The following is a 22,658-nucleotide window of genomic DNA, read 5'->3' as shown; positions in this document are numbered from 1 at the left end:
CTTCCCCTGAAATATGAGGAGCAAGCATTCTTGCAAAGCCAGAAGAGTAACTCACCTCTTCACAGTAGCTGGGAGAACTGACTGAATTCCTAAATCTATAAATGTCAACAGCATATGTATTCTAAGAAAGGAGAAGACAACATTCACAGACTTTTCTTTAGCTCATGACAATTAATTACTTCCAGGTCAGAGCTAAGTATCACCACCACCTGCTTAATCCAGAAGAAACCTGGGCTCCACTTCACAGTTCACAAAAGCAGGGAACCAGAAGTGAAGTCAGGCATACGCTTGCCTCCCTCAATAAGTAAGACTCTTTTTTCATCTCTGAGTTTTCATTTAGGCATGCATATGCAACAGCACACCAGTTTGGGCAGTTTTTTAAAAGTAACTATCCAATTTTTCAATATTTATCAATCTGAACTGTCAGATATACAAAAATCCTTCAGAGAGCAACTTGGCATCAGGCTGAGCAGGTCAGCAAGTTCTGGGCACTGAGATAATTTGATACTACAAAGTCTAGAGCAGACTCTCAGCTTATGAGTATGGGAACTGCCTCCATGTATGTGCTAAATCCATGCATGTCAAAGCCTGCTACACGTGTGCAGGAGACTGCTCTGGTTCTATGCTCTCCAACAGAAAATACCAGGTGACTCATTTCCTTGATATGCACATATACCTCAATGTAGGTAAGAGACCTTTTCTTTCCAAAATGCATGTGGTGTCGAACTCCATCAGACCAAATCAATGTCATACTAGCGATGTCCCTTAAAGTGACATCACTCCTGCTAACAATAACTTGGCACACTTGTTGTCAATACACGTTTCTGAAAAACATACAGGGTGGGTTGGAGGTCACACGGACAAACAGCTGGGAGCGAGGTGGTCCTGCTTTCTAGGACATTTTTTTTGTATCTATGGTCAAAACTGACAGGAAAGCTACCAAAAAGTATTCAAAACAAAAGTATCAAAAAATTACCAAATCAAGAAAAAAAAAAAAAAAGCTAAAAAATGCATAATACCAAGCATTACACAGATTCATATCTTGAGCTTTGCAAATAACGAAGAACTATAATACCTGTATTACAGGTATATATATAGGTAAACCAATTCTGTAATTACTACCAGTGAAGTAACATGGCCATTACATGTATTGATACCAAAGGATAATTTGGTAACTATAAAGACAGTTTAATCTGTAACAAAACTGATAAAATTATCTGCAGTATCTTGATATAGTTGCCATTTAAATCTACAAAACCCTACTCAAGTAGCACATCAAATTTTTTCCCCCCTCACATTCCTATCTAGATTTCTGCAACTATCAACAGCCCACAGCTGAACTGATATGACAAAATGAAGGCCTCCAAGGTGTCAAGGCTGCCAGATTCTGAAGGTGTATGATGACTTTACATTAGATTCTTCATTGTGCTGGTAAAAGAACACTCTATGTGCTGATGGAATTGACATCATTAATACCCACAAAAAGTTTTTTATTACAATACAGAAAAGATGTAGTCAGATATTAACTAGCGAGGCTCTTTCCATCCCTCAGCTACCCCCAAAATGAAGATCCATAAAGTCTCTTAGAAATCTTCTATCAAGGAACTGCTTTCACAAATAGCATCAACCCATGCCAAAATACTATCAGAATAATATACTTGGTCATAAGATAAAAACTTTGCTAATATAAAAATCTATTTTAAATAGCACAAAACTTTTGAAAACAATAATCACCCATTAATTTTATGACACAACATCTATGTTTGCAATTTAAAGCCATTAGACTTCCACTTTTTCCACAGAAACAGAAAAACACTAAATTACAGAAATTACAGAAACACTAAATTACAGAAATACTGAGAATTTTATCTGAAGTATTAAGTTACTGAAAACATGCAAGCTTAAAATAAAGCTAAAAAATGAGAGACTGCATAAAAACTATGACCTCCACTATTACGAATAAAAGCCTGGGAACAAAAAAAAGTAAATTCCAATAGCTGCAATTGTGATGCTTCACCTTTTGTATTTGAATGAAAGCAACACAATACAAAAATAATTTTTATTTGCCATGATGCACTATGCAATTTTAAAATCAAATTATGTAAATATTCTTATCTGCAAATATAACGAATTCACCATATTATATAACAGGTATAAGGGTTAACTTCTAAGGAAAGTATTTAACTAGTTTACATGACGTGGTACACTCAAAGTAAAAAAATATTCCAGTAGCAACTGGAGTTGTTGCATTTGTCAGTCCAGATACAATTTCTCAAACACTGCTCTGTAAACTTTTTCTACACGGCCACACTTATATTTCAGACAACACTAACAGAGATAGCTAGTGCTGCCCATAAAATCAGTTACTTCATTTCTCCAAATAAGAGATAATAGACAACACCAAAAAATACCAGCCTAGAAGTTCACATCAGAAAAAAACTTGTTCTTTTTTTTTTTTTTCCACTTACCTGCATGCCCTGAAAGCAGTTTTCAGAAAGAGACACAATACTGAAAACATCATGTAGGTCTCATCTGCTAGAAAGGACCTTAATACTAGCTTATACAGGTTTGTTCTTCCTGCTCAGTTTCTTACAACCACACTTTCCTTGCTTATACATGAGGTACCACAAATTCTTAAGTAACTGACATCATTTCCAAAGACAAATCACCTAGATGGCCGGACAAAGCTGATTAAAAAGATACAGTACATCCATACCGGCTTCATTTGAATGTGTGGGAGGAACCGACAGCCGTGCCAGCACATTTATGTAATGTGGTCACTGCAGATGTTCAGACGTTTTGGGTTGTCAGCTGGATTTGGAGATACACATCACAAAGCAGACTGGCAATTTAAAGAAGAACCCTCCAGGTGGTGTTGTGTGGATTTTAACATGGTGAAACATCTCAAAAAACATGCTGAGATATCTACCATATAGAACAGGTTTTAAAAACCTCAATGACACATTCCACCATGGGCTAATTAGAATTAATTTGTGCCCCATAGCCTCAAGAGCTGATCTTGGAATACCTAAAACTTCTTTATCATCTTTAAGAAGGCACCCTTTTGTCATAGTTTGATACATGATTGTACAAAATTTCTTTATTCCAAAACTTGTTCATCCTCATATATCATGTCTTAATGCCTTTATTTCTTGTTGAAGTGTGTGCCTAACAGAGAGAATGAATTAATAACCTCATCTGTCCCTTTACAACTGCCAACAGAAGCCAGAGGATTGCACATGGGCCACCTTTGTACCCTTACAAAGGACAAGAGCAAAGAATGCATAGTTCTTCAACACCACTATACAGGAACTCCTCTCTCAAATATGTGAAACATCTACCCATGAAAATCCTCTTCCCCATCTATATTTTTTCCTTTTAAATTACACACTCAGCTGTGGCTTTTGCCTGGCCTTCCTACTAGTTTTACACATCCAGGTTTTTTTCTCCTTTGCACTGCTGTTGAAATATTTTACCTCTGTATTTTTAATATCAAAAAGTACAGCTCACACTTCTAAATACCACGTTTACTTGATGAATTCTAGTTGAAGTTGCGAAGTAAAAAAAAGACAAGCCAACACTCTTAGACAAGAAAGTAGGAGATACTAAATTTATGTGCTTCATCTTGTGAGTAAGAAGGACAGATTATTGGAGTTTTCACACACATGATGAAGACTCAGCATTACCAAGCGCAGACTTTACACATCTGACCACTAGCTAGTTTCATTCAAACACTGCTTGAGAACCTTAAAAACAAGCAGCTTGGCAGTCCTTTCATCAGAGTGATTACTAATAAGTCAAATATTAAGTTGATACTTAAATACTTGAAACATACTGAGGAAGATGAACATTCATGAAAGATAAATGCAATTGCTTATCATGCCAAGAGTATTTTAATGTCTATGAATTACTAAGAAAACATTTTGATTTAAAACCAGAGATGCTTTCTAGTCTAAAACAGAAAAATACATCATATTGCTCTCCATAACAAAAAAAAACAAAAAAAAACCCAAAAACAAACAAACAAACAAAAAAAAAAAAAAAACCCACATCCCAAATAATCAGAATAACCCATAATTGCTGCTGGAGGTTTAAGAAGTCTTGGGGATACAGCATGAAAAAGCTATCATCCAGGACATGTCCTCATCTAACAAAGCAATCTTTCACAAATAAGCCTAAACACCATTCATTTCAATCAGTGAAAAAGCCACACACTGCAGTTAAAAGTGAAAGCAACACCTAAGAGGCCAGCACTAATGCCTACTGCAGTAACTACACCAGTAATTCAGTATTACTGGTTCTCAGCCCCCAATTTACATGCTCAGACTCCAAAGCATTTGCCTTCATTCTCAGCCTTTCTACATCTCAAACGGCAGCATGAAGGATTACAGACTAACCAGACCCTTCTTCCCTAAGCATGAGTCCCTCTTGCCCTCAAAATTATAGGAGCAGAACGGACATTTTCTATGGTAGACAAAACAGTGTATAGGAGAGTCATTAAGATAAGGAAAAGGAACTTATGAAAGAGGAGAGATTCCAAAAACATCTAAATGAAAGGATGCACTTCTGTGTCTCTGCATAGCTGAGGTTGGAACAGAGATGCTGAAGGAGACAGACTTCAGCAGTGCCTTTCAACCACATCACATAGGATATGAGAGGTCGCTGCTTTTAGGGCAGAGAAAATTAAGTCCCTTATGTCACCTACAATCTTTGTTTCTCAGCCATAGAGTAGAGGATTAACAGTACTTTGACTTCTAATTTTACTATAGCATTATTTTTCAGAACACTACTGAGAAAGATTTAAAATGCAAACAACTCATGCACATTTTAGCCAAGTAAGAGTAACTAGCTAGTTCAGAAATGTAAACCAAAAAAAAAAATAATCAGATTCATAAGGTTTAGACCTGCATACTGGAAAATTAAAGAACATAATCACTAATTATCTATTGTAATAATTATCTATTTTAACTACACAACCATTTCATCTGCCTAGCAAACTGCAAATCTCCCATCTTTGTTTAACTGAAACATTACATTCTTGAATGCACTAAGGAATTTTTCAGTAATATGTTTCATTTTCCTGAAACAGAAAATGTAGGACCATTGACTCATAAAACAGTGAAAACCTGCAGGATGCCTGGGATTGAATAGGGGAAAAAAAAAAAAAAATAAGGTACCAATAAGGTACTGCAATGACAGGATACAATATTGATTCCCTTTTTGCAAATAACCAAGTTTTCCCAGGTCAGGGATGAAACTTGCCTTCGAATTATTTCAGTTTGTTATGGGTCTAATTAACCCATATCAGAAGCTTCCTTGGGATATCATTGCCCTGGTGCTTTTACCAAACCCTTTCCAAATGCTAATCTGTGGACTAAGGACAAAATCATTTTCACAGTCTCCCTTTGTAAGCTATTTCAGGCCTGTACTCTCTACCAGTTAATTCTGATGTTGAGACAGCAGTCAAAGGACGAGTACGGTTTCAGAAAAAAATACAGAAAACAGAAACTGTAAGCAAAGTCTCCATCTGAACTTTCAGTAGAATGAGGCCCACTTCTAAAACCAGGATTCTCTCTCTTTCCCTGTACCCTTGCTTTTTCAAGTCACTTCAACCCTAAGTAAAAACTACCCCCCCTCCCAAATTACTAAGTACTTTAACAACCACACTCTGAAAGATCCTGTCACTCCAAAGTTAGAGTTCTCACACCTGCATCCACCCAGAGTCAGCCTGCCGTCCAGAAGCAAGACTGCTGAAGCTGCTGGTGAATTATATGCTAGGCACACCTCAAATACAGCCCCTTTATCCCAGCTGCATGCAGTCAGCAGTCCTGGATCTGCTGGAATTCAAAACAAGGCAGCAGCACAAGGGGCCCCGACTGGAGGCAGAGATAATAACAACACCTGTGAGAAAACACCATGGACCCGACACATGTGAAGCTGTTCACATCTTTGTGTGGACCCAAGAGAGACTTAAAAGACCACTGGAACAGATGAGTAAAATCTGTCACACTGCTCTGAAAGTCCTAGAGGCTACTGTATGGTTTCAACACAGATGAAACACTAATACAGAGGCACTGAAGAAGCAACTGAGAAGCAAACTCAATGTTGGAAACTGTAACTCAGCAACTACTGCCTCACTGGAGGCCTCTATTGTGTAGGCACTGCCATACTATGCACACGATCTTTTTTTTCATTCCCTGCAGAGAATTAGCTTAGCCCATATCCACATGCAAAGAATATCAGGTCACAAGAAGCGGAAATGAAAGCATACACCACCATTACATGACAACACACATATGCCTAGGTGTTCATGGAAGACTTAAAAGCTCACAGCTTTCTCTTCCTGGGCCACTTCCTCCTGTTTCCCAAAGCACTGATCAGTGGAAGCCCCAAAGAGCAGAGACCTGCTTAAAACCTTTCTACATACTACTTCAACAAATAATCTGTACTTTCACAATAGGTCCATCTTCTTTATTTACCAAACATTTTCATTGGCACTTTTAGAGTGAAATGAAGCACCAGGCCTTATAAAGACACCTAAAACTTTCACAGAAGGTTTTTCAGAGGCTGTATCTCAGCTTAAGCCATCATGTACAAACATGAAGAAAGCAATGCTCAAAGCAGGCAGCAGTGGGGAGAAGATACAACGGATGAAACAAATGTGGATCAATGTGTGCATTCAACAAAACCACACTGTTTTCACAACAATCTCATGCAGGAGTAAATTTCTGCTATCATGCACATCACACAATTATCTGATCTTCACCTTCTCCCAAGAACAACAAACCCCAAAAGGCACTGGTGGCACATCTCTCATAATGTCTTTTGTCAATCCTCACAAGTACTACAAAGGAGATTTCGTGCATAACCTTCATGAGGTATCTTCTACAGTAAAGATGAAGAGTTACTAAGAAAGGACAGCCAGGCACATCACCTTTTCCATCCTCAAGTTTTACTTTAACTGCAGAGCCATCAACTGCAACTAAACCATTCTCTTCTCAAATGCCAGCATGCATGAAAGAGAAGACAATGCGTTTACTGCTGCAGCTTTTTCTCCTCTATCATGATCCAGCAACGTATCAGCAGTATGGCCTATTTTATCTCCTGTATCTTGACAGTTCCCAGGAATGCTCTCCTGGTGCTACTCTGGGCAGATGGCACGTGACATCCCATCTTGCTCAAGACACTACTCCTAGGCCAGGGGTTGAATTCCCCACAGGTCCCTAATGAACCCACACACAAACACCGCCACAGGACTGGATGCACTTCAGGACACGATTCAAAATAATTCTGCCAATCAACATAATCAGCATACTGCGTGCTCTACTAAATTCAGCAGAAATGGATGGCTGAACAACTGTGCACACATGTACACAGTCAATCCAGATTTGTTTGACTTGGCAACTCAGTAACATAAAGAACAACTATTATGGTATGACTGTCCTTGGCCTAAGACATGCTTCAGGGCAAGCTCAACAGAGTTTGAAAGAGATATCTATCAACATGTAACGTAGAAACCAGAAAACCAAAAGGACTAAGAAGAAAAATCCCAACAGTTACGTGACATCATCCTGAAACACTCCAAACTGTAAAACTAATGTGTCACTCTGATCAAAAGCTTCTAAAACCTCACTATAAATGATAAAGGCTAGCAATATAATAAATAAAAATTTCTTACTTAGAAAGATCAACTGAGAGCAACAATATTACCAAAATTGTTAGCTTTAGGATACTATTTTGTCTCGTGACTTGATGGAGACAGGACAACATGGAAGCTAACGCTACAATGATTACTGATTTTTACACTTTTCTGAATCTACACAGCACCCACCATATCCTTATTCAGTTATTACATTTTCATATATATCTATATTTTTTTCATATGTATATATTTATATATATACACACTCACTCCCACATACAAACGCAAACTAGCAAGCCTTTTAAGTATGCTAAACAATTCTCCAAAGACAAATGACAGGATTGAGCCTCATGTTCTCACACACTTCATTTATAAACTGTAGCAACCATAGCTACTTTTCATTAAAAATATGCAGAGGAAAGACACTTTTAGTTTCACAGGAAAACAACCTTTCATTTGTACAGTATTTCTAATCACTACTCATACAGACAAGAAAACCAAAAATTTCCATATTTTGAAGTCAAACAACCCAAATATTGAAATTGGATGTTTTACAGGTAAAGAAAACATACAGATTCTTTTGACTATATGTACTTAATCAAGCATTTGTTCAAAAGTTACCAATAGTCCTTTTAAAATGTTCTATCAAGCCAAGTCTATCTAATACCTGAAACACACAGAACCACGGACTCACCTAATAAAGATGGAATTACAGATTTTGAAGACGTGCGAATAATACATAAAAGATACAGGGTACACAATGCTTCTTTGGAAATACTAAATACCTGAATACAGCATATTACTTAATTTGAATAACACCACAGAATTAATCAGCCCACTCTTGTTTGCCAAGAAAGTGAAACAATTCCACACAGTTCAGCTGTTCTGGACATTCCTCCAACTGCAATGGAAACAACTTGAGTCAGTGTTGCCACACACACTGGGTGGCCTCTGCCTCCATATCCCTGCTCCTTCCCTTGCGCCAACACTCCTCAGATCCTGCAAGAAAACCAGGGAGAGACAAATGAGCAGAAAATGACTGCTGCAAAAATTAAAGGGCTTTCTGCTGCTGCAGCTCAGCAAACCAGCTTTCCACAGGGTCAGAGGAATGCAACTGTCAGCACTAGAGCAGGAGTAAAGATAGGCAGCTAAAAGCAATTACTGTGCAAGCAATACTGCTTACATTTAAGACCAAAAGCACCTTGGAACTATGACTGCAGACACTAAATAACACTCATACCTGAAAAAAAAAAAATTCCATTTAAAATAATGTTAGTAATAAAAACTATGGCTCCTGTCAACAATAATCATCAACCACAAAGCCTCTCCAAGCACAGCATTACAACGTGTCAAGGCAGAATATAAAAAAAACTGCCCTTCTGTTTTTCATGACACATTAAACACAAAAATCATTGTGCTTAACTTCAACAATCTTAATTTCAGGAGTGTCAGAAACACAAACCTTCTGTAACACGCATTATTACACCAAGAAACAAGCTTAAGATGTATTTTTTAGCCTTATTGACCTTTCTCTTCTCCTACCTTAACCAGACCCTCTTGTCACTCACACTCAGCATAAGAGAAAAATTTCATCTCCTGACTCACAAATTGCTTCCAACACAACCATATTTTTCAGCATGTAGCTTCTTTCCCATGGTCTTATATAAATACAACAATATCAAGAATTATGAGAAATGTCTTAAACTTCATTAGTCTTAATTGTCTTTCCTATTTATTCAGTCAATCATGAATAACAGCTCCTTATCTAATCCTCTCAAATCATCTTTCTTAAAAAGCTCATGAAAATGGATTACCCTTGTAGTGCACAGCTGATTATTTCCCTTACAGTCTATTGTATCAAAAGGTGATAGGTGGAGAATTTTAACCAAAGGCCTTTAGTTACAACAAATGAAAAAAAAAAAAAAATCTCTTCTGGCCTGAACTTAAGATGGAAGGGCATAGCAAAAATAACATAGTATCACAGGGAAAACAAAAAACACAAGGTAACCATAGCTTCAACCATTCAACACCCTTTTGGAGATGAAGCCTTTCTCCTGCTTAAAAGAACCTGAAAGTCAATACAGATCACAAAGTACAAGCCCAACATAAAACCTCAGGAATTTAGTACCTGCAATTTGCTAGGTTTGATTTCTAGTCTTCACTTCTGGTAGGTTGCAAAACTCCTGCAATAATCTGAAGTGACAAATATATAAGCAGAAGGACTAGATGCAGAAGACAACCACTATCCTTTTTGAAAGGAAAAGGAAAAAATATTGAGGAGACAATAACTTTTTCAGTATTTGCGACATTCTGAGCTTCGCAAGGTTAAAAACTCAAGTTTATTTTGTTTTAATTCAGGCAATAAAGCTTTACCATTTCATCTGCCAATTTTTAAGCTAAATACTGTTTTATCTGGACAAAAATCAGTTTTTTTGTAAAACAAGTTAGGACAAGCTTATTAAATATATTGTTTAAATTAAGTGGAAAGTGCAGAAATTCCTATTATCACCATGTTAAAAGAAATGTAGCTCAGACTTCACAACAGAAGAAACAGAGCAATGGCAGAACTCAATAACAAATGTACAGACTAGATTTCATAATAAATAGGAGCATCAAAAAACTATGACCTTTACTATCCATATATAGATATTTATTATTTAGCAGTTTCACACTATGTTTGCAGCTATAAAAAACTACAGATTTTTTTTGCCCAATACCTGAAAAAGCTCTATTATTGCAGCTGAAGTCTAAAATTCCACAAGTAAAAATCAAGGAAATTTAAGTGTTAAAGGTTTTTGAAAACTGGTTACAGGACTTTTACCAATGCAAAACAGAAGACAAGGCACTACTGATAAGACACACACCCCTGCCACACATACACACTTCAGGAGATTACTGTGGCACATGAACTTTACTGGAAAGTTTAAGAAAATGGAAGTGCAAGTTCATGCCTGACTAAACATGAAACCTCCTCCTCTGCATGTGATCAAGTGCAGCATCAATATATGGGGTGTATTAGCTACAAACACAAAGCAAGAAGTAACACAGGCCAGTGCCACTCCTGCCATGACAGCTATAGTTCCTCCACTACCAGACTATTCTATTCAAAATATTTTCTGTGAAAGTGTTAACTTTTTCTGATCCAGATATAACTGAATCCCTCAGGAAATTACTTGCTTGCCATCACCCCAACATGGCATGTACCTCCATTCTTAAGACAACTAAGACCCATCACATAAGACAGAAATTTCACACAAGGTTTCTAAATCCTTTCTGTTCCAAGGCTGATTCACCTACTGAAGTCTCAGAGTTTCCACTGTAACTTTTTCCTTCACAGCCTTGGAATAGGTTTCTGCATATCTTCCTTTGGTTTTCTTTACCCTATGTGATAGAATTGACCCCTTGCCCTAAAGGGGGTAACAGGCTGTATTTCACATGTATTAGATATCCAGTTTTATTAGGCAGAGTAGCCTCCAGCTATGTCTGTCATGGGGGGAGAAACAGGAAAAAAATCCCTATGATGGGTAAAGAAAACAGTGTCTTTCTTTCCACATATCTCATCTGGCAGATAGGAGAGGAAGAAATAGTAAAATATTCTACTAGTACAGACCTTTCTTTATTATTCTCATTGCTGCATACTCTCTGATGCTCTTGCAGGCAGTGGAGGAAGACCTGCTGCAAACCTTGGCTCCTTCACAACTTCAGCTATGAGCAGAGAAAAGAATTCACCCTCTACCTTGAGACAAAAAGCAGACTCCAGGAATCTCTAATTATAATTATTGTGGGAATGTGGTCAGGAAGATAATAAATCAGATTGCCATATCAAAGGTGTACAAAGAGGGGGGAAGTGGGAGGAAAACAGGAGTCAGGCTGCCGTAACAGAAGTAAAAAATTCTCAGGGTATGGAAGGGAGGAGAGCAGGGAAGGCAAGATAACAGCCACAAATTTATTTTCAACCAGAAAGAAAACAAAATATTTGGCTACAAATTCCCTACAATACAGCAAACATATAAATAAACAACACTCCAACTAACCCCTAAATCTAGTTTCTCATAACTGCATTTTTATAATACATTTTTTCTTTGGCAGGCTGCCTTGCTGGATTACACATGGTGGTTATTTACACTGCAGTTGCTTGTTAATGACATAATCAGAACAAACTGAAGAAAAATTCAAATTTGATGAAACGCAAACTCTTTCAAGGTTTCCAGTGAGGATTCTGTGCATAACTCTGAACTAGAACTTGAGAAGTCTGTGTTCAATTCCTGGTCCCAGACACATGCTTCTTGTGAGACCCTACATGCATGTGCATGTCCACACCAAGTATTTGTGCTTGCTTATATAAAAGACGTTTTTCAAGCACAACTGAACATTTCATTCAGCTGTGAATGTACACAAATGATGATTTATGTAATATGCTTTATGTAATATGACTACTGAGATTAAGATTCCAATTTTTAGCATGTCCATCTTCACACCTTCATTTACAAAGAAAAGATATTCTAGTAGAACACACTACAATCCTTCAATCATAAGACACATGAATTTGTATCTTAGACACACAATTGTATAAATTCACATGCGGAAAATACTGACATGTGTTAACAAATATGTACACAGTAAAGGACAACCAAGTTACTCTGGTTCCACATTTCTGCAATAAATACAGAAAAAAAAAAAAAGAAAAAAAAAAAAGGGGGGGGGGGGGGCAACGGGCAAACCATCAAACTACTTTGAGTTGTCAAATTACTCATTATTTCCATGCAGGTGCAGTGAACAAAAGCAAATACAACAGGCTTAGTCAAATCCAAAAGGTGTTTCACATATGTGAGCCACAACCTGGCATGAGTTAGAAATGCAGTCATGAATTTGAGATCTTCAATGCAAGAAAATTACTGAGTTAGTGTAGAAATTTACAATTTTAGCAGAAAACCAGTGAAAAGTTGCAGATACCAAGTGATGAGAGAAACATAAGAAAACAACAAGCCAATGGTCACTGACAAGATAAAAAACTGTTCTAACAAATCACCATTCTAGTATCAGCATTTTTTTTCCACTGTAGGCTTTTCAATACTAGAAGAACCAAAGAAATAAAGATTCACAATGCAGATGTCCTCAGCATTGTTTTTGGCAGGCCAAAACTGTATAACAGACATGTCCAAAAAAACTATATTATTTTTATGATATGTTATTAATTCAAAACTGAGCTTATTGACTCAGAATTAACTGAGTTTGGACACTTGCTTTTCTCAAGCAACCTAGAAAAACACTTGCATAGCAAATAGGGATTTTTTTTTCAGGAAAGCTGCTGAAACAGACATCCCACAGAAAACACTCCAAATTCCAACAACTTGTACTTGCCTGCTATTACTACATAATTAGTTCATACAGAATATTGAATATTCATATACTAATGCTGACTTCTTGTAAATTTGTTTTATGGTTAAAATTCAGTATTTCCCAACTTGGGCACATAGCTATAATCTCCCTTTTCAAATCAATTTCTTTTTAAAGATAGCATCTAAAAACTGAGGTTCATACAAAGTACAAAACATACTATTACACAATCTGGACAAAGAAGAATTGACTTCCAGTGATTTAAGACAAACTAATTAATGGGGACTTTAAACTATTATTCTGTTTAGATCTTACATAGACAACCATAGGCCATGAAAGAAGCTGCTATGACCGTTTTGATGAATGAAGTACCAATGTTGCTTTACACTAGAACATATGAAAAAGTTAATTGGTCATAAAACTCAGGGCATTTTAAAAATGAACAGCCACATAAAATTACTATAGTGTATGAAAGCCTCAATCAGAACTTGTCTGTGCTGTGCGGAGAGTCAGCGTCAGTCTCTCCCTTCTCATATGAATAGATGCAATCTCAGCAACCAGACACAATAAATACAAGATGAAGGGAATGGCAAGCAGAGCAGCAACACAGAATTAATTCCAGAGGCTAGGAATCACAACATGAAAATTATTTCATTATTTTAACTCGTTAATTATTCACACAGTAGAGATACAGGAAATGGCAGGAGAAATCTAATGAAAGAGCCAGAAATTAAGAAGCACGGATGAAGGGGATTAGAAAGGTATAGAAGAAAAATGATGAAAAATGGTGGATGAGAAAAGAAAGGGGTTTAGGGCAAGGTTTCACATACAGTAGCAGGGCCAATGTACAACATTCCTTCTGCTGCTCCACTGCTCATTACTCCTAGTCTAGCATTGCGGTGTGCTGCTTCCTCCCTTACTAACAGTCACAAATATTTATGATACTGTACTATGACTCAGCCATGGCTGAAAAATAACCTGATAAAAAAAAAAAAAAAAAAAAAAAAAGAAAAAGGAAAAAAAAAGAAGAAGTTGACACAACTAGGAGGAAGACGCAGGAGTAGACATGAGCCGCTGCAAGGGAAAAAATAGGTCATGACAACATTTATCTCAGCAAAAAGGTGCAACCATGGGATTAAAGACAAATGTCTATGTCCAGACCATATAAATAAACCTTTCAACTGCATCTTTTAACTTACCATGATATGTGCAAACTGGAACGTGTTTGGATCACATCAGGTGACAATGACAAGAAGAAATACATAGAAAAGGTGGCCTAAGCACTTTGCTAATGGTGGGTAAGAGGAAGGATACACCTTTCACTGAAGAATCAACCAATGCAGTGTATTTCCAGTTGCTCTTAAGTGATTTTTCCCCCACGTCATCCCCCAAGTCAAATCTAGGATTCCATATGCATGAACTACAATCTATTATTCAGGTATGAAAGTCACGAAGTCTGACTCTACATTGCTTAAATGCATTAAATGGAGATGCAATGCAGAAAGGTCATGAAGCTGGCTATCGAACACCATGTAGCAGGACATGATACTGCCTGGTACACAGAAGTACTTGGTACTTCAGGTGGAGACGGTGCCTACATTTCTGAGATTCAAATGGAGTCTTCTATTATTTGCTCTATTCCCTAGGAGACATCTTTCTTTAGCATCATCATTTAAAGACAGATCTAAAGCTAGATCTTTACTTCTATTCAGACACTGCTACTAGATACCATTGATGCCATTTTTGGAGGAACTGAAGGGACTGCAGAACCAGTTACAAAGTAAAGCAAAGACAGCAGGTTAGGCCAAAGTTTTCTTACTCATTTGTGATATATTTATGTCAGTTCAACATTGGGTGAGGGGGAGTGCAACACAGGACAATCTAAATGTAGCTTGCAGCTACGTTTGTGAAGTGGTTTTCATTATAAACCCTTATTCATAAAAACTGAGACTAAGAATTTTCACACTAAGTAAGTACAGTTCTATAAACATTTACTGCTATTAACAACCCAAGTTAAAAACTAGATGAGGCAATAAATAAAAAATTGTTCTCTGAAAGCTCAGCTTTAGTTTGAAAAATATAATTTTGTAATATATGGAATGAACATCCTGAATGTATGATCCAAGGTACTAGCTAATATCCACCTGGTCTCACAGTGAACCTAAATTCAAATCTCATCAATGTGAAATGTCCTGGTAATTTCAACACTTACACATTCAATTGCTCTTAAAAACAGCTTTTAACATAAGCACTTAAAATTAATTCATATTTAAAGATGATTATTAACTGAAACATTTGTATATACCCATACAACAGCAGCTTTTTACCTGACTGGACTTGAACAATAAATATCACAAATAACCTCTAGATGTTACCTTTATTATTTTTATTGTAATGACTTTGAAATTAATGAAAATTAAGACTACAGTGAAATAATTAATACATAAAAGAAAGCTACAAGGAAAAAGGAATAAGCCTTTCTCTGCATTTACTGCCTATAGTAAAAGGTGCAAATCACCACAAGGAAGACTTTCAGTATTAAGAAAGAATTGTTTCATGACAAGAACAGTTAAGCACTATTGAGTTGACTAGCGAGATTAAGTAATTTCTATTATTTAAAGCTTTTATGACTTTCAAAAGCCTAGTGGTGCCATCTTTTCCTTTAAATCAGTTCTGACAAACTTCAATAAGCCTGTTTTATTCAGAGTGATGGCAGGAAGCTACCAAGTTTCCTGCTTGTGTTTGCTTTCTGCTGTTTCAGTGAACTGAATGAGCAAACACCTGACAAGCATCAGAGATGGCACAGAGGAAGCAGCAATAACACGTGCCCAATGTCAGGGCTTTTAACCTTCAGCAACAATGAGTTATGTCAACTCACTGCATCTCATACAGATATCTTAAAAAATAGATTAAGCAAACAGATTAGACAAACATCTGCCAATAATGCTGTAAGTACAATTTATCCGTCCTAGGGCCAAGAGGAGTAGACCAGATCCTCAAGGTCATTTCCAGCACCACTATATTTAAGCTGTAAAAAGGAACATACAGCCCATTTTGAACCCATGCAGAGGAACTTCAATAAAACTGAAATTCTACTTAGTAAATTAAGAGATAAATATTTGCCTGCTTAGGACTGTCCAATTAAATGATGTATCTAATGTAGTGCACATTTATCTCATGTATGTTTCTTGTATAAAATACCTTCTTGCTGGAAGGATAAGCCTAAAACATCTTATGTTTCAATCATGTCACTTTTAAACTCTAAGTGGGAATGTAATTTTTAAGACCTTATATTTTTCAAGAAAATCTTCTAAATGCATGTTAGTTGTAAAATGCTGGCTGTAGATACCAGCTCCCTGGGTACACATCTCCAGTGTTACTCCTATTGCTCAAAGCTAGCTGGAGCACAAGACTGAAAATGACAAACTGCTAAGGGGTCAGCTCTCTTTGGACAGGAATGAAACTGGAATATCTTAAAAAAAGACTTGTAAGGTGAAGCTACATTCACAAGTTACACAGAATCACTGATCTCACTGGTGATGCTTCATAGTCCATCATTTACACCAACCTATGATTGCAGGTCTGGTAGACCTACTCACATCCCATTGTTTGCAGGAGACTTCAGGGAAAGAGGAAAAAAAGGTAAAGCTAATCAGATGTTGGATAACAGCACTTAAATATCCTAATTCCTTTTCATTAATGCATAAACTTAGTAACTTGTTGGTTTATGCAGACAAAATAAATACTACTTGGCCAAGCACACATAGTTTCTCTTTTTACAAATTATTCAAGTACCTCTTCTTTGAGCTCGCCAATATACCTGCAGCATACTGGTCAGAAAATAAGGAATCCATTGAGAAGCTTAAAAGTTAGAGGAAAAAAGCACTTTAAATATCAATACCAGATGTAATTCGGTAAGCCTGTATACACTTCATGCTTCACCTGTTCTGAAGACCATACATAAAGGAATAAAAGTTGACCATTTTGCCTATTCCTTTTCAGAAAACAACGAAAGCTTCAAACAAGGGAGACTTATCTGCACAGAATGAAGTATGCTATATTAGGTTGGACTTTCAAGATGACTTATACATATGGAAAAGTCACCAACTACAACTCAGAACACGCAGTACAAATGGAAAAGATCCTAACTCAGTTGCTACAAAATTAAATTAGTCATAAAAATTAATTTTGCCATGGAAAATAATTTGCCATAAAACCAAAGTTTTCTGTCAATTATTACATTTATATTAGGGAAGGAAGCATTGCCAACATATGTTCATCTTCATCTGCTTGCTAATAACTATTTCCACATGCATGCAAGTTCCTGGTCATTAACACAGTATTTTGTTGATTTTTTCTGTCCAAACATACATGTGCCTAATGCTCACATACACACAGAGCTCCACTGCTACCAAACGGGAAGAAGCCAAAAGCAACTGGCAGCTCTGTACTTTCTACGAAGACGTATGTGCAGCACAGCAAGTCATTAAAAAAAAAGTAGAATAACTTAATAACATACACCGAAAACGTACAGAACAAAAAATTACCATTACACATGCAAATACAGCATCTTTTGCAAGGACAACATACTTCACAGCACTTAAACAGACCTTTCAATCCCGACATAGGAAATCCCTCGAAGCCAAACCAGGTTGACTCCACCAAAACATATGCTTTCCACCATAATTCCAGATTTTCTCCAGAGACTTCCGCCAGAATATAATTTTATCACTGGGTGCTGGGAAACCATACTAACGCACATCCAGAAATTTAGGGCAGTGTTCACAAGAAAAACCTGCCTTTTGTCTTGAGAGTTATAATGACCTTTTTCACAGTATTTCCAACGCGATCAGATGAAACAAAATACAGTACAGTTCACATTGTGACTGATGTAATATGGGCTGGGAGCAATACCGTGGAAACGAAAAAGCCAAGAATCTTTGTCTCCTTCTAGACAAACTGCCAAGCCTCAATAGTTGAAGGGAGAAAAAGCAGAGCATCCCAAATAAAACACTGCAATGCATGTTCACCATTTCAGTAAAGTCGCTGCAGCTTTTGGCAACCCCATAGGAAATTTGGGCCTTCAAAGAAAGCCCAAGCTAATAAAAGAGCTAAAAAACAATCCTAGCTTAAAAATTACAGGAGGAAAAAAAAAATAATAACCCACTGGCTGTAAAGGGAAACCCCACGGAGCTCTATTATTATTATCTATTTAGCATCGCTACTATCGCAAGCGATGCTAAATAGATAATCTCGGCAATAACAAGTCATAAAAATATTAAATGCTGCATTTTTCTCGCCACCGCGCCGGTATTCGGGGGCAGGCGGACAAGGGCGGCGGGCCCAGCGACACTGCCTACCTGAGAGAGCTGCCGGGGGTTGGGGCAGCCGAAGAGCGCGGAGCTGGAGCTGAAGCTGATGGCCCCTCTGCGGCTGAGGACGTGCTGCGGCACCGGCCTGTCCAGCGGCAGCACGGGCAGCTGGTAGCATACTTCCATTGACGAAGCCTCCGTGCGCCGGCCCGCCGCGGGGCAGCGGCCTCGCCCGCCGCACCTGCCCGCGCAGGGCTCGCCGCAGCGGGGAAGGACCGGCGGCGAAGCCCCGCGGGGGCCCGGCGCCTCCTCGCCGCCCCCGCACCCCCCGGGGGGCCGGGCCGGGCCGCGCCGGGCCCCGCGCCTTTGTGCTTCGCCGCCGCCAAAGCCCGGCGGGAGCCGCCGGCGGGAGCGAGGGGGAGGCGGCGGAGCGGGACGGCTCTGTCAGCGCCCGGGGCGGCGAGTCCCGGCCCGCGGCCGCTCCCTCCTTCAGGCGCGCTGCCGCCGGCGGGAGCCGCTGTCAGCCCCGCTGCCGGCGCCGCGCATGGAGGGCCGGGGGCCGCGCTGGGGGAGACACGCGCCGCGCTCGCCCCTATTGTCCGGCACAGCCGGGAGCGGGAGGAGGAGGCGCCGCTCTGCCGAGGGGAAGGGGCCGGGCCGTCAGAGAGGGGACCCGGGGAGGAGGGGGAGGAGGAGGAGGAGGAGAACGGAGAGAAGGAGAAGGAGGAGGAGGAGGGAGGATGGCGCCTCCGCCCCGCCCGCGCGCGGCGGCCCGGCTGGAGAAGCAGGCACGAGCCCGGCGGACCGTGCGTGGGTCGCGCGGCTGGCGACACGCGCAGAGCGGCGTCATAACGTCACCGCTGCCCACACTCTCCCCGTCCGCGCGCACCAGGCAGGGGCGGCTCGGCGGGCCCCGCGCGCCGCGCGCATGCGCCCCGCCCCCTCCCCCTCGCGCCTTCGCAGGGGCGGGGGGCGGCACCGCCCTCCTCCCTCCCTCCCTCCCTCCCTCCGCTCCTCAGATCGCAGATCTCGGGACGGAGTGCCCTGGGAAAGGCCTGAGGGGGCGTCGAGCCCGACCTGTGAGCGAACCCCACCGTGTCAACCAGACCATGGCACACAGTGCCACGTCCAGGCTTTCCTTACACTTCCTAGGGCCGTGACTTCACCTCTTCCCTGGGCAGCCCATTCCAGTATCTAGTCACCCTTTCTGTGAAGAAATTCTTCCTAATGTCCAGCCTGAACCTCCTATGATGCAGCTTATGACTGTCCTTTCATCCTGTTGCTGGTTGTCTGGAAGAAGAGACCGACTACAGCCTCATTTGAGGAAGCTGTTGAGGGCTATAATGTCACCCCTGAGCCTCCTTCTCTCGCAAGGGGCTGAACACCCCCAGCTCCTCCTAAGATTTGTGCTCCAGACTCTTGAGCCGCTCCATTGCCCTTCTCTGGACTTGCTCCACCACTCCAATGTCCTTCCTGAACTGAGGGGCCAAAACTGGACACCATACCTGAGATGCAGCGCTGCTTGGGTGAGACCCAAGGGCTCCTGGAACCCCTGGGCCAGCAAGGTGGCAAGTGGGGGTTTGACTCACTACCCCCATGTCATAACATGTCATCCCCCAGAGAATGGCATGAGCTTGTGTCAGGAGAGGTTTAGGTCACATAATGGGAGAAGGTTTTTCACCCAAAGGGTGGTTGGGCACTGGAACAGGCTCCCCAGGGAAGTGATCACAGTGGTCACCAGCCCGACAGTTCAAGAAGTGTTTCAACAATACTCTTGGCCACATGGTGACTCCTGTGGGTGGTCCTGATGTGCAGGGACAGGAGTTGGTCTACGATGATCCCTTCCAACTCGGGATATTCTGTGTCCATCAGCCCTCAGTTCCCCATTCCCCATCCCCCATCCCACAGGCTGTGCCCTCACACTGGGCGAGCAGCCCTCAGGGGACTGTGGTGTCACCAGGGCCAGATCTGGATTCTCTGGCTGCTCCTGTGGGAGGCTGAGCACCAGTAAGTGCAGCCTGGCCTTGGACACCTAGCTTGGGCAGTTGCTTGAAAATCAAACATGGAAAGATAGTTTTGTTTCAAAATGCATCCTCCATCAAATGCAATACACTGACGAGTTTGTATTTGCATTTGAGCCCTTGTGGTTCATTTTTAGTGTGGGGAGAGGTGGGATTTTTTGCAAGACAAAGAGGTAAAACTGTATCATTTTTGTTAAGATTAAAAATTAGGTTCCTGCAAACTATACAATTCCAGGAATTGGACTTTAAGGGAGAAAAGGAATAATCCATGATGTGATCTACTATAGCTATGTACATCATATTAGCTGGGACACCTAGAAATAAACTTTACTCTTTTTTTTTTTTTTTTTAGGACTAAGCCTCATTTTGTCTCTCTGCAAATGCTTTTTTTTTTTCCATCCTTTCATCTCATTTATTTCTCCATCATAAAAAAAATCCTAAATATAGCATGATAGGTAAGGGAACGTTTCTGTTCTTTGATTAATATATGAAATGCCTGTACCCACTTAAAAATCAGATTTTGGAAAATGATTCATATGATTTAATTTTGCATAATACATTGTTCTTCTCAGTGCTTGCTTACTGGCAGAAAGGTTTAGATTTCACATGATAGTTGTTATTTATAGGCAATGACACAGCTTTGGAGGAACTCATTTGGAAAGAATAGGTGGTTTGTATGGAGGATTTTCATCTGTTTGAACTAGTTCTAGAAGCAAGTACTTTTATAGATGTGGACTGATGGCCATTTCACCTTGAACTGTGAAGTTAAAAAATGCACCTCATTCTTTTGCAGAGCTGTAATCCCACCTTGTCTCATGGATAGCCAAAAGAACATATGGACACATGAGGAGGACACTGGATCAGCTTCTGTGTCTTAAGAGCTTTTTTCAGCTGTTTTATTCCCTTTTTAAAAAAATTAAAATTTCACAAGCATTCTCAGTATGATTTTATAATGCATGCATGCAACATTTCAAGATACAATAAGGACATGGTAATTCAAAGTAAAATAACATACTCAGCTTTTTTTTTTTCCCCAGTAATTAAGAAATGCCAGGTTTTCTTCTGCATTCTTTGACAGTTTACTCATATTTGGCCTGCTTACATTAAATCAGCAGTGCATTTGAGCTACTGATAGGACTCCACCAGCTTCACTGGTGTCAGGATATTCCTCTCCCAATAAGTTTTCAAATTTACTTTTTGTTCTTTTCTACTGATAAAGAATTTGTTTTCTGTACTCAGGTAGGATGGATTTTTATTCTAGTCAATCTGAAATTCAATTAATCAAAAATATGTCATGTTTTTTAGGGGGAAAAAAAAGTATATTCTTACTCTCACAATATAAGTAGTGTATATTGCAATCCTATATGGTCAAACTATAAGTGAAGATAATTGATAGTGTGTTTTGTGGTTCCTATCAGCTCTGCATACTTTCCAACTGATTGTTTGAAATTAATTCTTTAAGGACACTTTAATTTTCAGTCTGAGACAGTATAGCCTTAAATAACATATACAGTGTTGCCCCTCAGATTATCTTTGATATCTAGTTAATGTTACCTAAACACCTTTAAGGAAACTGAAATCCATTATTATGAAGTAAGCATAGATTTTCCAGGCAGTGACTGTTTCCATAACTGTGATGTTCTCAGGACACAAATTGCTATTTTTTAATAAACACAGATGTTATAAATATTAGCCCAATGTTGATTTCTTGAGTGAATTTACAAAGAAGACTCTTAGAGACTCACAGAATGGTTTGAGTTGGAAGGGACCCTAAATATCACCTAGTTCCAACCCCCAGTCTTACCTCAGGATGACAGACAAAGCCTTATAACTATAGGGTATGTCACATGTTTTCAGCCTAAATACATTTGTTGGAAAAAGAATTCATATTCTGTGACTTACATTCTGCCAATTCTGTCTGTTGTCTTCCCTTGCTATGCAGTAAGAGCTTGTAGAAAATGAAAGAGGGCTTTATTGATTTTCATTATAGAGATTAAACAACTCCAAAGTATTTATTCAGAGCATTTTGTTTTTTGTTTGAATTAAATTTCAACCATGGAGTTCTGTGAGTATCATGGTGGTGCATGTCTTAAATGCATCAAAGGATGAGGTGCCATAGTTCAGCCATGTAAGCCCTGTGTCTTGTGAATTCTTTACTATGGCAGAAACAGCTATTAATTAGAATATTCAAATTTAGGGAGCATTAATAAAGTTTCAGTGTTTCTTTTCACATTTGCATTAATGTTGTGTCGTTTACACATCATTACTATTTTCAGGGTGCTGTCTAGCAAGGTAGAAACATTACTGATGGCCAGATTTATCACAAAGAACATCACTTGTGAAACT

The 22,658-nt window shown here is 39.3% G+C and overlaps 1 protein-coding gene across 2 annotated transcripts in view; it reads right to left on the bottom strand.

Annotated features, from left to right (window-relative positions):
- The window catches only part of PDE7A (phosphodiesterase 7A), a 75,161-nt gene extending 56,582 nt beyond the window's left edge, over positions 1–18,579 (bottom strand). For both annotated transcript variants that reach the window (XM_021555616.2, XM_021555617.2), the window contains exon 1: positions 18,340–18,579. In XM_021555616.2, the coding sequence (XP_021411291.1) occupies positions 18,340–18,477 (138 nt within the window). In that variant the 5' untranslated portion in view covers positions 18,478–18,579. The remainder of the gene's footprint in view (positions 1–18,339) is intronic.
- Positions 18,580–22,658: the final 4,079 nt, after the last annotated feature.

Source organism: Lonchura striata, chromosome 1, assembly GCF_046129695.1.
Source record: "Lonchura striata isolate bLonStr1 chromosome 1, bLonStr1.mat, whole genome shotgun sequence".
In the NCBI taxonomy this organism is placed as follows: domain Eukaryota; kingdom Metazoa; phylum Chordata; class Aves; order Passeriformes; family Estrildidae; genus Lonchura; species Lonchura striata.
This window is presented reverse-complemented; position numbering and strand designations above follow the sequence as displayed.